Source organism: Ostrea edulis, chromosome 8, assembly GCF_947568905.1.
Source record: "Ostrea edulis chromosome 8, xbOstEdul1.1, whole genome shotgun sequence".
Lineage (NCBI taxonomy): Eukaryota > Metazoa > Mollusca > Bivalvia > Ostreida > Ostreidae > Ostrea > Ostrea edulis.
The window spans coordinates 57206059-57222957 of NC_079171.1; the positions used below are offsets into that span (position 1 = coordinate 57206059).

Here is a 16899-nt window from a genome sequence, read left to right on the forward strand (position 1 = left end):
ATTTACAGGGTACATTAAAACTTTATACTATTATCATCAGTCAGTAAGTATTTACAGGGTACATTAAAACGTTATACTATTATCGTTAGTCAGTAAGTATTGGTATCAGGACAACTCGCCCCCAAGACAACTCGCCCTCAAGACAACTCGCCCCCTCATCGGGACAACTCACCCCTTAGACAACTCGCCCTCAAGACAACTCGCCCCCTCTTCGGGACAACTCGCCCCCTCTCTTGAGATATCTCGCTCCTTCATATCATACATATAATACATGTTTACAATTGTTATTTTTGGTCTAAATCCAAGAGGTTTTTTAGCAAAAATTAATGAATTTCTTATAGATAGTATATACATCACAGACAATAAGACGTGTTCACATAAACACCGAACTTCGTGTCTTTTAATGCAAGGCGAAAGATTTTAGTGAAAATCCAGTGTTTGGGTTCAGTAAATTCATCACTTTTATGTACATGTAAAATATATAATTTCAGCGGAAACAAGTTAGCGTTTGGTATAGGGAAAGTATTAGCTTGGTCCACAGCTGACGTAGTATAATTATCAATAATCTGCGTCTGTTGTTAAATCTAATTGTTTGATTTCCCCCAAGCTGTTAAAATTTACTTCAAACGTTATGAGGTACTCATCATCAGAGTTCTTTACACTTTGAAATCGCCGCGTAAAAAGAATCACCCCGCGTAAAAAAAATCACTTCAATCAGTAAAGCAAAGCCGTTATAAAATTTCTAAAATGGGAATTTTATTATTTTTCAACGGGAATTAGTTGAGAAACGCATTAAAAGATAATTACATGTATCAAAATATTCATGCTTCACCTTTACACTTATGTACATTGTATACTATATCGATAAAAAAAAAAAAACAACAACAACAAAAAAAACCACACACCCCCAAACCCCAAATTTTTTTCAGTATTGGAGACATTTCATCAATTACCTGACGATCAGTAAATATAATTTTTCTTGAAAAATATAACTTATTCTGAAATGCAATAATCAAATCTGTGTATAATTCTATTAGAATTTACCATTCGTGTTAAAGTATGAAATAAAAAGACGTATCTTTATAGGGTTAAAAGTGTAAATAACACACACACACACAAAATAAAAAGTGATAATATATTTATATATAATATTGGGGGTGAGTTGTCTCAAGAGAAGGGGGCGACTTGTCCTAAGAGAGGGCGAGTTGTCCTAAGAGGGGGCGACTTGTCTTGAGGGCGAGTTGTCCAGCATTCTAAGTATTTACAGGGTACATTAAAACTTTATACTATTATCGTCAGTCAGTAAGTATTTACAGGTACATTAAAACTTTATACTCTTATCGATAGTCAGTAAGTATTCACAGGGTACATTAAAACTTTATACTATTATCGTCAGTCAGTAAGTATTTACAGGTACATTAAAACTTTATACTCTTATCGATAGTCAGTAAGTATTTACAGGTACATTAAAACTTTATACTATTATCGTCAGTCAGTAAGTATTTACAGGTACATTAAAACTTTAAACTATTATCGTTAGTATTTACAGGTACATTAAAATTTTATACTAGTATCGTCAGTCAGTAAGTATTTACAGGGTACATTAAAACTTTATACTATTATCGTTAGTAAGTATTTACAGGTACATTAAAACTTTATACTATTATCATCAGTCAGTAAGTATTTAAAGGTACAATAAAACTTTATACTATTATCGTTAGTCAGCAGTCTTTTATTGAGAAATTGTAATGGATCATGGAAATTTTATTTTTATCAGTGACGGTTGACGACAGTTCCCAGCCTGACGTTGTACAGTATGCTGCTGTCGACAAGAGTTTTCTGATGAGGAACAGGAAGCAGGCGGACATAGTGACAGATGACGTCATCGAGAATAAAAACGGTTCTCTTTTTAAGTATCTCTATCTACATGTATGAAAAGTGGAAATAACGAACAGTGATCAAACTCATAAATGAAAGGTGAATATAATGAATAGTGATCAATCTCATAAATCCCATGAAGAATGTACAAGTATCTATCTATTTTCATTTACTTGTCTAATTATGATTTTGAAACCATAAATATCAAAGATTCCAACAACGTTGAGAATGATAAATGTAAGATCGATTTGACAGATGTTTTGATTTAAGGTTTACATTTTGCGAAAACAACAGTGCAATTTTCGGGAACTATTCAATTCGGTTTAACTTAAGCTTTAATCCAACAGCATTTGAATGCATAAAGTGTAAAGAAACCCAACCATACTAGCAAATATACGCATACAGATGATACATATGATTATGCAGAGGTGACTCTCTCTATTATTACGTCAAAAAACACGTGTTACCTAAACATGTGAAGATAACAAAGGTTGATCAATCTCCTAATTTCTATAAAAGATGCAAAGTTAAATGTAGGACAACCACTGACCCCTATACACACCAGAGGTGGGATCAGGTGCCTAACAGGAGTAAGCATCCCCTGTTGACAAATTTAAAAGCATTTGAGGATAGGTGAAGCTAACGAACAGTGATCAATCTCTCCTATAAGGCAAGAGTTGAGCAAAAACGGACCCCTGGACATACCAGAGGTGGGATCGGGTGCCTAACAGGAGATCTATGACGGGAATTTAATAGAACCATATTGTACCATAAACATAGCATATTCTTGCATTGGGGTATAGTCCCGAAGGAATCCAGGTTAGAATAGGTCCTCGGTATTTTTGTTTAAGAGGCGACTAAATGGTGCGGTCCCGTGTAATAGCAGGTGTGGCACGATAAAGATCCCTCCCTGAGCATATGCCTAATTGATGCAGCCCTTCATCAGGAATGGTGACGTCTCCATATGAGTGAAAAGTTTTCAACAATATCCATCCATCCATTAGAGTATATTCCCTCGTGTGTCAGTTCTCACCTGCCAGGGCCGTAAATTAACCTTCAATTTGGAGGAGGCAGGAAATTAGGCGGGGGTCTGGGGGCCGCCCAGGCCCCCAGACGCTGAGCACATTTTGTGCACACTGAACACGTTTCGTGCAAAATCCTTGATTCTAGGACCTTCTAAGATGTTACTTGACTAACTCATTCTAAAAGAAAGATTTGGAATGCTTTTTAAGGGAGGTATCATGTTCTTAGTTATTGGAAACAACATAAATTCTAATGAACTTTAAATTTTAATTTTTTTTGGCTCAAAAGTTGGAGGAGGCAGCTGCCTCCTCCGCCTCCATGTAATTTACGGCCCTGCCTGCGCATTCGAATTAACGTGAACGAATTAAAATTGAACATGACAGGAATTCATCGGCAATGAGTGACGGTCACATTAATGTGAAATTTATTTCATCCATTTAGATGTACAATGTAGCTGCACCTTATCCCACCAAGTCGACAGGGGATGCTTACTTCTTCTACAAACCTGACCCCACCTTTGGTATATCCAGGGGTCCCTGTTTGCCCAACTCTCTATTTCTTATTGCTTATGGAAGTTATGAGATTGATCACTGTTCGTTATCTTCACTTTTCATCGACGACGTTTCATCTATTGATAATACTAATTTTCACTCAGATGTTGATTAAATGTATCCCAGTGAACTCGAAATAAAAGAAACTGCAGACAGACTCTTCCACTTCTACTTCATATTTGGATATTTCATAGTACATACATGTAGATGCTAGCAAAAAACTATCAACTCAACTTTATGGCAAATGGGAGAATTTCATCTTCTCCACAGTCAATGTCCCATATTTATGTATCAGTATACCATTGTCACCTACATATGGTGTATATGCTCTTAACTGATTCGAGACGCACGAGCATGTTCTGCGTATGATCAGTTTTTAAATCGAGGTAGGCTACAGAAAGATACGCTAACGTCACAAGGGTTTCAGTAGTACCATTCAAAGTCAATATTTCGCTAATTCTATGGTCGTCATAGTGATCTAGGGTACAAATACAACCTGTCATTAAATCGAGTGCTGTCTGACATGTCTCGTGACCATTCTTAGGCCGTTTTTTTACGTACTGTTTTTAACTACGGATTACTTGTTCACCTGATCAAAATATAGGGTTCACGGCGACTTTGACAGATGAACATGGGATGTTTACTCCTCCTATACACATATTCCCGCGTCTGGTGCATCCTACTTTTAATTTTGTATTCCTAATAAGAATTCTGAGATTAATCACGGTACGTTATCTCCACGTTTTCATCAAGGTCATTATTTTGCTTTCGGGAACTTTTTCTGAACAGCAACACAGTATTTGATAACTGTCAGTCAATTGTAAAGCGACGGGGACTGCAAGGACTATGTGTACATGTACAATTAAACACGGCTATACCAAACCTCCAGTACCGATAATACAGTTCTTTATAACCAAACTCCGTTATGTCTGATAACATTTTCGTCATTTTAAAAAGGGAAAACTATCACTTGGTAAAAAGTGTGAACTTGTTATTATAAACATGTTCCTCATAAGTGTGTTTTACTTCGTATAGATCAACTTGACTTGTGTTTTCTAAATGTTTGCATACTTTTTGTCTGTTTAAATTTGTATGAGGAACATATTACGTCTCCTCGTTGCATAAACATGACACTTGACATTTATTTTATAGATGAATATAAGCATGACACGTGACATTTATTTTAAAGATGAACATAAGCATGACACGTGACATTTATTTTATAGATAAACATAAGCATGACACTTGACATTTATTTTGTAGATGAACAAGAAGCTGTATATTCGAACACGGAGGAGTCGGTATTGATCTCTAACACAGGGAACAAGAATCAAAAAAAGAAAGGTGGGAAGAAAACCCCACAAAATGACGTCGAGCAGACAACAGACGCAACTTACGGAAACACGGGGTCCAGGACAGTGGTGAGTGGTTTATCGCGGTGGGGGAGGTGTAAAACTTTATGTACAATATACATGTGTTAAAGATAGTGGTACACATGTATATGGTTCAGGGGAGCGTATACAACTAAATGTATCTTATCGTTATATATGTTATGGAGACAATGTTAATGGCTTACCGGGTGGAAGATTAAATATCAGTGTAGTCCTTCTCTGTAGGTCACCTGAGTCACTCACCTGGCCTATTGCTATTGGTCTGCATCCGCCACCATGTGTCGTGCTTCTCTGTAGGTCACCTGAGTCACTCACCTGGCCTATTGCTATTGGTCTGCATCCGCCACCATGTGTCGTGCTTCTCTGTAGGTCACCTGAGTCACTCACCTGGCCTATTGCTATTGGTCTCCATCCGCCATCATGTGTCGTGCTTCTCTGTAGGTCGCCTGAGTCACTCACCTGGCCTATTGCTATTGGTCTCCATCCGTCATCATGTGTCGTGCTTGGTCCGCCGTGCATTAATGATTGAACATCAATGACTTTCTCATAATTACCCTTCCAATTCTATTCAAATTTGTTATGAAGCATCTTTGGTACTGTAAATTCAAGGATTACTGCTCCTTTGGGGCCTAACTGGAGGGGCAAAAACTGTCAAAAAGTGACCAATTTTCACAAATGTCAGGAAAGACCAAAGACATAGTCTAGTAGAGCATGAAGGCCTTTGCCAAAATTGCAAATTTCATTAAGGTACATGTAGGAGTTCTGACCTTAGGGTGGGGCCAAACTTGGTATTTAGTGTGTATGTGTAAAACATTTTCTTTAATGCTATCGATATTAAATTGAGACTGAATTTATATTTAGAAGAAGCAGGTCGCAATCGGAACTCCTCGAATGTCTCGCGCACTCGACATAGATTTTGTACAAATTATAAATTTCATGACTCCATGGGTAGGAGTTTGATATTAAGGTGAAGTTTAAATGACCATTGATAGTGAATGAATGCGTGCATTAAATTTTTGATAATCGTCCGTACAATTATTTCCAAGTCTAGTATAAAGTATCTCTGGATCAGGGAGAACATAAAGTGTTAACATCAGGACTCCTGCAGCCCATGGACCTTAGGCCGTGACAAAATCTGCCAAAATTCTCCATTTTTACGTGATACTCTGGAATCGTCACTGTTCTTAGATTTCGTGGGTCACTTTACCCACGAATTTACGCGTGTCCTCGAACATTTTTTAAACCAAGTAGAGTTATCTCTCTTAGTGACATTGTATCGGTTACCCACGAAATTACGTCTCCGCGAACCAGCAAAATTTTACTTACCCACGAACATTGGCCCCGCGAATTAAAATGAGTCCACAGTAAAAATTAGATCTGCTTGATATACAATGGCTAATGATTATGGGATTAAAGATTATTGTTGAAGAATTTATCGACGTGTAAACTCTGGACATTTTACTCACAAACTGAAAAAAAGTGCGAAGCACTTTAATATTAAGTTAGTGAGTAAGATATCTGGAATTTAAATATTGATAAATTCGTTTACTCACAAACTGAATAAAAGTGCGAAGCACTTTGATATTAAGTTAGTGAGTAAAATGTATCGTATGTACATATCGATGAATTCTTCAGAAAGAGTGTTTGATTCTTACAATTCCATTTCATTTCCTGTCTTAGCAATTTCAAATATTTGAAAAATTTCTCGCCGAGTCTCGTGCATTACGTTATTTCGTTTTAGGCGCGTACGAGTACATCGGGTGTCCGGATTCATTGATGTATAAATTCTGGTTCAGTTTTCTTTTTTCTCAAATCAAAACAATGGTAATAATTTAAATTCGAATTGTATGTGATATACTGTAACTAATTTTACGTTATTCAAATAACTATAACCATGCTTGATATACAATAATTATATTCGTGATCTACAATCCTAGTAGTCTAGGTCACCTACACGTTTGTCAATGCAGTGTTCTACGAGAGTCAAACGCAATCGGAACTCCTCGAATGTCTCGCGCACTCGACATAGATCTATGTCGAGTGCGCGAGACATTCGAGGAGTTCCGATTGGAGTCAAACGGCTTGCGTGACCTAGACTGCAATACTAGTAACTAACCACGCTTGATTTTGCGTGAGTTTTCAGCAATCAATTATGCTTGATTTACTAATTATTCGTCCTCTTTAATGAGGATATCAGTTTAATTGTATGTTGCCTTTGCACTTGTAGAACCAGGACGGTTTGATTTACGTTGACGTCGCTTTCACAAAGAAACCCGAAAGTTCGAAAACGAATGGAAAACCCGTGATACATGGAGAAGAAGATAGAACAGAGTACACGTTCGTGGATTTCTCAAAGAAAGCGCCACCTATGCAAGAAACAGAAGATGATGAAGATACAGACTGACTGAATGGGTCGCCAGGGAAAATGAAACAGGAAGAACATACATGAACTATTCACTTAAATACTTGAATTATTTGTTAATTTTATCGTTCAAAGGGGCATGGACACGAATTTTGCAAAAAAATAATTAAAGACTTTCAAATTAACAATTTGATAGCATTTGAAACGTTTAAAACATACATAGCAACAAACGTGAATTTCAAAATCTGAAACAAAGATGTATTTGAGACATCTAATCTTTTCATTTTCAAAACAAAGCACAGTCCCGTTAATGTTTACGCGTTGCGTGACGCAATCATTAAAATGGCGCCAAAGTTGACCGTTTGTCTTCAGTGAAAAAAGTTTTTAGAACGCTCTTTGTTTAGAAAAATAGTATGTTTACAAAAATTTACGATTTTGGGAGCCGGATGTTATGTTAATGCAAAGTGTATATTACATATAGATAAAAAAATATTTTAGTCCACATACTTCTATAAAAGATTTTTATTTCTTTCACGAAAAATTTCAATCGATTAAAAATCATATTCATGCCTCTTTCATAGTTCAAAACATAATTATAGCAGATGTGTGTTCGTGAAATATATTTAGATGTGTTGGTTATTGCACAGCTGTATGAAGTGGTTGACAAGAACATGTTATAGTGACGAAAAATTCAACTAATGAACGATTTTTCTGTCAAGTCTCAACAGTCATTTTCATAAATTTGTTGTCAGAGAGAGAGAGAGAGAGAGAGAGAGAGAGAGAGATGTTTAACACACTTGATTGTACAAGAAGATAATCTGTTTGCCTTGTAAGATGATGAAAAATAGGCCGACTGATAAAGTATAAAGTGCCTGAGTCGCCAAGGAAACCGAAACCGGACGGATTTAATGTCTCGCACTTAAATACTTGAGTATCATTCTTAAAAATATATTGATAGCAGATATATGTCACAACATGAAACGCGCTTAGTCATTCAGTGAAGGTTTTCATGTATTGCAGTGTGTGTATGATGTGGTGTTATATAACACAAGACGACAAATTGCTGTCAGTCTCAACTCTAGTCGTGCTAATGTATTTCTTTTGTGTGTGTGTGTGTGTGTGTGTGTGTGTGTGTGTGTGTGTGTGTGTGAGAGAGAGAGAGAGAGAGAGAGAGAGAAAGAGAGAGAGAGAGAGAGATGCATACATACTATTGTTGTTGACAACTTTCGATTCATTATTGCGACTTCATTGCGATCTGGACCTTACCGTTGTTAATAAACATAGACCTTGTTTTATTTTTCCGATGATGCATGTAGCACACCAGTTTCAGAGTTGTAAGTATAGAGCACGTGTTTCTCGGTCCTAGCCAATCTTATTTGTTTCTTTGCTTTTGACTAATTAGCAGACAATTCAAGGGAATGGTTATTATTGCCACTGTTGTCTACATCCAATACGAAATTCACCCCTCCCCCTAAATCTGAACATTTTTTTTTTGTAAAAAGCTATATAGCTATTATGTGCATGAAAGTTTCTACCAAACGTATGGATTTATACATACATCAAACGTACTTATCTAAGCCAAAAGAAACACCAGAAATTGATCTCAAAAATATTTAAAAAACTAATAATTTCAGCCTCAAGGGTTAGGAAACACACAAACTTACTGTGTCAAGTTTTATTGCGTGGTGCTCAGATGACTCCAAGACAGAGCTCTGGGTCTTTTGTTTTAAAATCATTTTTGCAAATTCTATTTTGTATTACTTTATTTCTGTTTTATCTTTCAATAAATCAAACAAACAAAAATGACGTTATGTTCTAAACATGAGGAAAAAAAATACAATCTGACAGTGTAAGGACGCCATACCTGCACCACCTGATAATTGTATTGACACCACCTGATAATTGTATTGACACCACCTAATAATTGTATTGATTCAGAGCCTGCACCACCTGATATGAGTAATTGTATTGAATTAGTTCCTGCACCACCTGATAATTGTATTGAATTAGTGCCTGCACCACCTGTTAATGTATTGAATTAGTGCCTGCTCCACCTGATAATTGTATTGATTCAATCCCTGCACCACCTAATAATTGTATTGATTCAGAGCCTGCACCACCTGATACAAGTAATTGTATTGAATTAGTGCCTACACCACCTGATAATGGTATTGAGTCAATCCCTGCATCATTTGATAATGGTATTGAATTAGTGCCTGCACCACCTGATAATTGTATTGAATCAATCCCTGCACCACCTGATAATGGTATTGAATTAGTGCCTGCACCACCTGATAATTGTATGAATCAATCCCTGTACCACCTGATAATAGTATTGAATTAGTGCCTACACCACCTGATAATTGTATTGAATCAATCCTTGCACCACCTGATAATGGTATTGAATTAATGCCTGCACCACCTGATCATGGTATTGAATAAATCCCTGCACCACCTGATAATGGTATTGAATTAATGCCTACACCACCTGATATTGACATTGAATCAATCCCTACACCACCTGATAATTGTATTGAATCAATCCCTGCACTGCCTGATAATGGTATTGAATTAATGCCTGCACCACCTGATAATTGTATTGAATCAATCCCTACACCACCTGATCACGGTATTGAATTAATGCCTGCACCACCTGATCATGGTATTGAATAAATCCCTGCACCACCTGATAATGGTATTGAATTAATGCCTACACCACCTGATATTGACATTGAATCAATCCCTGCACCGCCTGATAATGGTATTGAATTAGTACCTGCACCACCTGAAAATTGTATTGAATCAATCCCTGCACCACCTGATAATGGTATTAAATCAATCCCTGCACCACCTGATAATTGTATTGAATCAATCCCTCCACCACCTGATAATGGTATTAAATCAGTGCCTGCACCACCTGATACTGGCATTGAATCAATCCCTGCACCGCCTGATAATGGTATTGAATCAATCCCTGCACCACCTGATAATTGTATTGAATCAATCCCTGCACCACCTGATAATGGTATTGAATTAGTGCCTGAACCACCTGATACTGGCATTGAATCAATCCCTGCACCACCTGATAATGGTATTGAATTAGTACATGCACCACCTGATAATGGTATTGAATCAATCCTTGCACCACCTGATAATGGTATTGAATCAATCCCTGCACCACCTGATAATTGTATTGAATCAATCCCTGCACCACCTGATAATGGTATTGAATTAGTACCAGCACCACCTGATAATTGTATTGAATCAATCCTTGCACCACCTGATAATGGTATTAAATTAATCCCTGCACCACCTGATAATTGTATTGAATCAATCCCTGCACCACCTGATTATGGTATTGAATTAGTGCCTGCACCACCTGATAATTGTATTGAATCAATCCCTGCACCGCCTGATAATGGTATTGAATTAATGCCTGCACCACCTGATAATGGTATTGAATTAGTGCCTGCACCACCTGATAATTGTATTGAATCAATCCCTGCACCGCCTGATCATTGTATTGAATCAATCCCTGCACCGCCTGATCATTGTATTAAATCAATCCCTGCACCACCTGATCATGGTATTGAATCAATCCCTGCACCACCTGATAATAGTATAAATTTAGTGCTTGCACCACCTGGTACACGTATCAGCTCCATGTCTGTACTATTTCCTACATATGTTGATAAAATTCTTGCACTACCTTGTAAATGTATCGACTCGATGCCTGCACCACCTGGTGACAAATCAATGCAATTAGAAATGTAGCGCCTGATATATTGAGTCTGCACCCCCTCGTATATGTATTATTTCAATTCTTACATCACCTGGGTCATGCATCGACTCGATGTCTGCGCCACCTGGTGCCTTTATTCATTAAAATATTTAACCATGGTGAGGGCGCATTGATCGATTGATTGATTGTATATTGTTCAACGTCCCGTCCGACAATTTTTCACTCATATAGAGACGTCACCATTGGCGGTGAAGGACTGGAAAATTTTGGCCTTTGGTGGAAACTTGGACTTAAGTCTGAGATTTTGCTCAAATTTTGACTGCCCAAATAAAAGAAATCTCAAACTTAAGTTGAGATTTTTTCGAGAAATCCAAGCCTGGAGTCAGCTATATAGGATGAGTGTCTAATCGATGCGCCTCATCTCGTGAGGATCCGGGTTAGAATAGACCCTCAGTACCCATTGCTTGTCGTAAGAGGCGACTAAATGGGGCGGTCCTTCGGATGAGACCGCAAAAACCGAGGCCCCGTGTCACAGCAGGTGTGGCACGATAAAGATCCCTCCCTGCTCAAAGGCCGTAAGCGCCGAGCATAGGCCTAAATTTTGCAGTCCTTCACCGGCAATGGTGACGTCTCCATATGAGTGAAATATTCTCGAGAAGGACGTTAAACAACATAAAACCTTTCAGTGTTATCACGGGTTTTGTAGGATATAGACACTCCCTCCTGGTACACAAGACACGGTCATTCACGTTATTTGCGAAAGAATTTCCTTTTTTTGTTGACGCGAAACTATTATTTTCGAGGACAGCAAATATCAATTCTATATATGATTAAAAAAAAATAAAGGAAAGCGAAAATTAAGTCTCCCTGACACCTGTCAAGATAACGCAGAAATAACGGCTCGCGAATCCTGAGTGATATCGCGGTACCTGTTTACACACATTACTGTAATCCTGAGTGATATCGCGGTACCTGTGTGTGATATCGCGGTACCTGTGTGTGATATCGCAGTACCTGTGATATCGCGGTACCTGTGTGATATCGCGGTACCTGTGTGTGATACCGCGGTACCTGTGTGATATCGCGGTACCTGTGTACACGCATTACTGCATTCAGATTGCCATGGTCACATCTTTATCTCCTTTCCTACTTTACAATGCATAGCGGATTGCTTTCAAACAATTGCGACACAGAATCAACAATTTCATCTCAATGTACAAGTACCTCAAGGAGTTTGTACTAAGAGAAAAAGATATACACATATGACTTGCACAGAACATTGCTAAACATTCTGTACAAACTTAAAACTATCAGTTTTAAATTTTCAATTACAATCCCTGCAGCCCATGGAGAGGTAAAACCTTTTACGTCAGCATACGAACTAATCCATGTAGTGGTTGTAGATTTCCCCACACGGGGGACTACTGATATATTTGTGTAATGTTCCACTTAGGCGTCCCCGTTGTCATTCACTTCCGATTGTAATGGAGGTATGATACACAACTGCATTGAAATACTCCAGCGTTAACAGTGTGGTCATACCTACTTAGATTGAAGTTCAGTGACTATCCGATACACGTACCAATAGCCGTGTTTCGAGTTCCTCCGGAACACCCGGGATTTTTCGTATTTAGCCACGCCGGTCACGTGATATGAGCAAAATGTTCCACAGGGGTACTTCCGGTTAATTTTGTTTACACTGGTAACAAAATTGTTTTTGACAAAATATAGATTTTGCGGCACAAACTGTCGCAAATCAGATAAAGGATAGCAAGGGATATATATTTACTTGGGAAGATGTCAAAGTTTGCCTTTTCCCAAACCCGGGAAAAGCGTTCACGCAGAGGAAACGGTGGCGTCATTTGTGTAGAAAACCACGAGCAGCCGAAATTGAGTGCGAATATTACATTCCGTGAAAGCTGAACCAACAAAGAAACATCATTGTTCTAGCCAGTTTCCTTATATTAACTTTTAGGAAAACCAAGAGGTTTGTACTGACTCTTAAAAATATAATATAGACTGTGCAAAATCTTGTAAATCTTAAGAATAGGTATACTTGTACCCTCATCTACATCTGAGCAGTGTATGTATTTTACAACGGTGTTCATGTGACATTAAATAGAGAATTTCAATTATGAACTTATGGTTCAGGCTCATAAAAATTACGAAGCAATTTCACAAGGGATGAGAGGGGGGGGGTATATATATCTGCCAATTAAATAAAATATGAGAACACCAGATAATATATCCCTACGGATCTATACTAGGATTTGCATGATCATTTATTCAAGCTCCATACCGATGGTTCATTCACTGCAAAATTTTGAATTATATCAAAGAACATTGATCTTTTCTCCAACTTTTAATACCAATCAAGCACAGGCAATATGCATCGCTTGGGGTACTCTTTAATAGTAAATTCGAACACAAGTGATGCATATTGCCTGTGCAATCAAGGTACTTTGCATGTACATGTACATCAGATATGTACATTTCCACTCAAACCACTTATATACAAGAATGGAACCAGCTGAACATGAGCCAGGTTATATATTATGTATTTGCTCTCCTACCCCTTTGATTCAGTACTGTGTAAGGAAATATACTATTGAGTATATATATATTTTAAAAAGAATAACAAAGAACAACAATTTTCATTCATATTTCATTCAACATATATATACACAGGTTGATAACAATGGCTGATCTGCATATAATGACTGCTAGTTATTGGCTGGTATGCAGTGAAAGGGAGCTAAAAAGGAGTAAAAAGTTCATATCAGCCAGGTGAGAATTAATTTCTTCTTTTTTGTGTGTTATACATATGTAATTCTTTTCTTTTGCTGCTTCAAATCTTGTGTATTTGAAAATTTTCAGTCTAATATTTTGGCAATGTTATAGGTAGTGTGGCTTAAATAAACCACTGTTAAGGAATATCCAGTAATGGCATGACATCATGAGAGTTTGGCATACCGACATTCAGATGATTAATGATGAAACTGAAGACCTCAAGTGAAAGGCATGGAAAATGATCCTGTTCCCATATACCTGAAAAAGAGGAGGGATGCCACAATATTGATAATAGACTTTTGTCAATTTGAGAAGCAAAGATGTAAAAAAAAAAAAAAAAAAAAATAATGCTGAAATTATAATTCATGTATTTGTTAAAAATACTGTTCACTGTACATACATGTATATTTTTTAAAACTTATTTTTAAATACATGAAGTAATTCATATTAAAACTGTGAATGTATGAGTTTTCATGATTTTATTTATATTTAAGTCAATTCACCTTTTTCAAACTTTTGATGCATATGACGGATTTCCTCTGCATTGCTATATCTATCAGGCCCAGCACAATCTCTATATTTAGCTATATAGTTTTATAAAGCTATTTCAAACAGCTTCATTAAGCTAGTTTCGATTAAATTTCTTAAGTGCAATGACACATAACAATATACATGTACTTTGAACTAACCACAACACTATTTTAGGTATAGATCATATGTCATTTTAAGAATTTTCATGAAAAGAGAATTTCTTTTGTATTGATAACTGTCCACTACCTTGTGTGTGTCGAAGCTTTGATAAGTATATGATGACTTTACAATGTGGAATCTGTAACAACTTAATAATCCTAAACATTTGACAATTTTGAATCAAAATTCTTCCAAAGGTACATAGTTTAAGAAGCTTTTTTTGTTTACAGTGTGTTGTTTCAAGTACAAGGATGAAATATTTTCACTTAGAAATTCAATTTTTATGCTTTAAAAATATATTTGATAGAAGATTTGAAATAGTTATATCAAACAATTTCAATTAGCTTTACAAAGCTATATAGCTTGATTAGCATATTTATATAGCTAAGTATACTAGAGATTGTGCTGGACCAGTCTATGAGCACATAATTGAAATTATGTTGCTGAAAGGAATAATATTACCTTAATCATGATCAGATATATATTTTGTTCAGTGATATAAATATGAGCAGTAATCACAAATACCTAGTGGATTGTGAAAAGTCAATAAAATGACTACAACAATAAATAGTCATACTAAAAATTCTTCCAATTACATGAGTATATCATTAAAAGTCGAACTCCAAAGACTTAATCTGTAACACAAGTATTAGTTGATAAATAATTATTTTCAAATTAGACAGCATATTGACTATACCCAAGTAGATAATTTTATCCTCGCCCACATATGGCTATATCATTGCACTTAGAAACCCAGCCTAATTCAATCTAAACTAGCTTTAAATAATAAAGCCATTTCAAATACCTATAATATTATAGCTAATCTATTACTTTTCACTGTGTATTGTCATTATCTAAATTTTATATCAATAATTATCAGGTCCAGTCCAAAGACTATTTCTACCTATGTAGCTACTTATAGCTACCTAGGTATTTAAACCTACTCCAGGTAGCTATTTTTACCTACGTTTTCCTTTACTTGCATTTCGTGGCCAAACGCAGGAATGGCGCAACATGGTGTGTACCAAATTTCTTGATTCACTTATACTGACATTGAATACCACAAAAATATTGGACAAAAAATGATTACTTTCAAATTTGCATCAATAACTGCACCCACTTCCATTCTCTAGGAACTTAGGATCAAAGATACATGATAAGAAGTCTAGAATGTTTTACAAATCTTTATTAATTTTAAAGTTAACATTCATGCACTCTTACATTAAAAGTTTTTGAGTCGATTTTTCACGCAATTTCCTCTACATTTTCCACCCTCGTAAAGTATATAAATTTACACTCCGAATTTTGTCATGCACATGCACAACATGATACATAAAACGACTGACCTGTTTAAAAGATGTGCCTTAATTATTATTTATTTATATCTTTAAAAACATGTAAAAGTAGCTACTTTAAGTAGCTTTAAATACCTAGGTAGCTATTAATAGCTACGTAGGTAGAAATAGTCTTTGGAATGGACCTGGTTATATATGTTACATGTTTATGCCCATTTTGGCCCTGATTTGGTAACGTAAATTCTATTTCACATAGGCCCTAGACTGTACTGGACCCGAGTGGACCTAATGCCTGCTTTATGAAGCAGTGCACATTGTGTTTTGTATATATATAAAATGTCGTCATAATTTTCATTTTACCTGTTTGACAGGTTTCAGTGAGTCTAATACGTTCTTTTCCTTTACCCCTCCGGTTACTAGACAGCTGGGCCTTGTGTGAGTTACACGACATGCATCGTCTTCTTCTGTTCTTGACGAAGTCTTTCGTTGTATTTCGTAGATCAATAGTAGCTTATCAAACGCTCATAAACAAATATGTACCGCATACACCCCAAACTATTAAATGTGTATTTCAATTTCATGATGATCGACAAAATTAACCCTAGGCCTAATACACGAAGTGTCGACTGTTGGTAAACAGCGATAAACCGGAAGTAACCCTGTGGAACATTTTTGACGCGGCGTGACTAAACACAGAATAAACACTGTGTTCCGGAGTAACTCGAAACACGGCTATTCAAGCAATACTTAAAACGGGAAAACATTGAATTTCAGTGATTGAACACTTCAAGCGATATATATATATATATATATAGAGAGAGAGAGAGAGAGAGAGAGAGAGAGAGAGAGAGAGAGAGAGAGAGAGAGAGAGAGAGAGAGAGATGTGAGAGAGAGAGAGAGAGAGAGAGAGAGAGAGAGAGAGAGAGAGAGGGGGGTTAGTGACTAACCAATTCAAGTAACACTTATATGACATAAAAAACAAACTAAACTACAGTCCACTCCACTTATATTGAAGTCGGTTATATTGAACTATCTGTTATATGGAAGTTAACATAGATCCCCCGGTAGCAATATTTGTGTAATTCAGCATTGGTTATATTGGACTTTGGAGGTAATGAACAATTCAGGTCGGTCCCCCCGAATTTCATTATATCTGGAGTAGACTGTATCTCACCTT

General features: G+C 36.6%; 2 protein-coding genes and 2 long non-coding RNA genes across 6 annotated transcripts in view; 2 read left to right on the forward strand and 2 right to left on the reverse strand.

The window, feature by feature from the left end:
• The window catches only part of LOC125663395 (uncharacterized), an 85393-nt gene extending 76385 nt beyond the window's left edge, over positions 1-9008 (forward strand). For all 3 annotated transcript variants that reach the window (XM_056146543.1, XM_056146545.1, XM_056146546.1), the window contains 3 exons: positions 1778-1900; positions 4716-4873; positions 7071-9008. In XM_056146543.1, coding sequence (XP_056002518.1) covers positions 1778-1900; positions 4716-4873; positions 7071-7247 — 458 coding nt within the window. In that variant the 3' untranslated portion in view covers positions 7248-9008. The remainder of the gene's footprint in view (positions 1-1777; positions 1901-4715; positions 4874-7070) is intronic.
• An 854-nt stretch (positions 9009-9862) lies between these two features.
• LOC130049757 (circumsporozoite protein-like) lies at positions 9863-11051 on the reverse strand. The gene is made up of 3 exons (XM_056147730.1): positions 11039-11051; positions 10849-10947; positions 9863-10551 (listed from the first exon to the last, which is right to left on the reverse strand). The coding sequence occupies exons 1-3, from the start codon at positions 11049-11051 to the stop codon at positions 9863-9865; spliced, it is 801 nt and encodes a 266-aa protein (XP_056003705.1).
• A 1485-nt stretch (positions 11052-12536) lies between these two features.
• On the forward strand, positions 12537-14205 carry LOC130049232 (uncharacterized). Its single transcript, XR_008797721.1, has 2 exons — positions 12537-12934; positions 13636-14205. It is a non-coding gene; the product is annotated as an uncharacterized LOC130049232 (long non-coding RNA).
• On the reverse strand, positions 13599-16455 carry LOC130049231 (uncharacterized). Its single transcript, XR_008797720.1, has 2 exons — positions 16083-16455; positions 13599-13995 (listed from the first exon to the last, which is right to left on the reverse strand). It is a non-coding gene; the product is annotated as an uncharacterized LOC130049231 (long non-coding RNA).
• Between the last annotated feature and the right edge of the window lie 444 nt (positions 16456-16899).

Bases quoted from the DNA above. Each gene is read 5' to 3' on its own strand.
- LOC130049757 (XM_056147730.1), bottom strand. The intron at 10,552-10,848 runs GTGGTGCAAGCA...TACCATAATCAG, and splicing joins GGAGCTGATACGTGTACCAG to GTGGTGCAGGGATTGATTCA.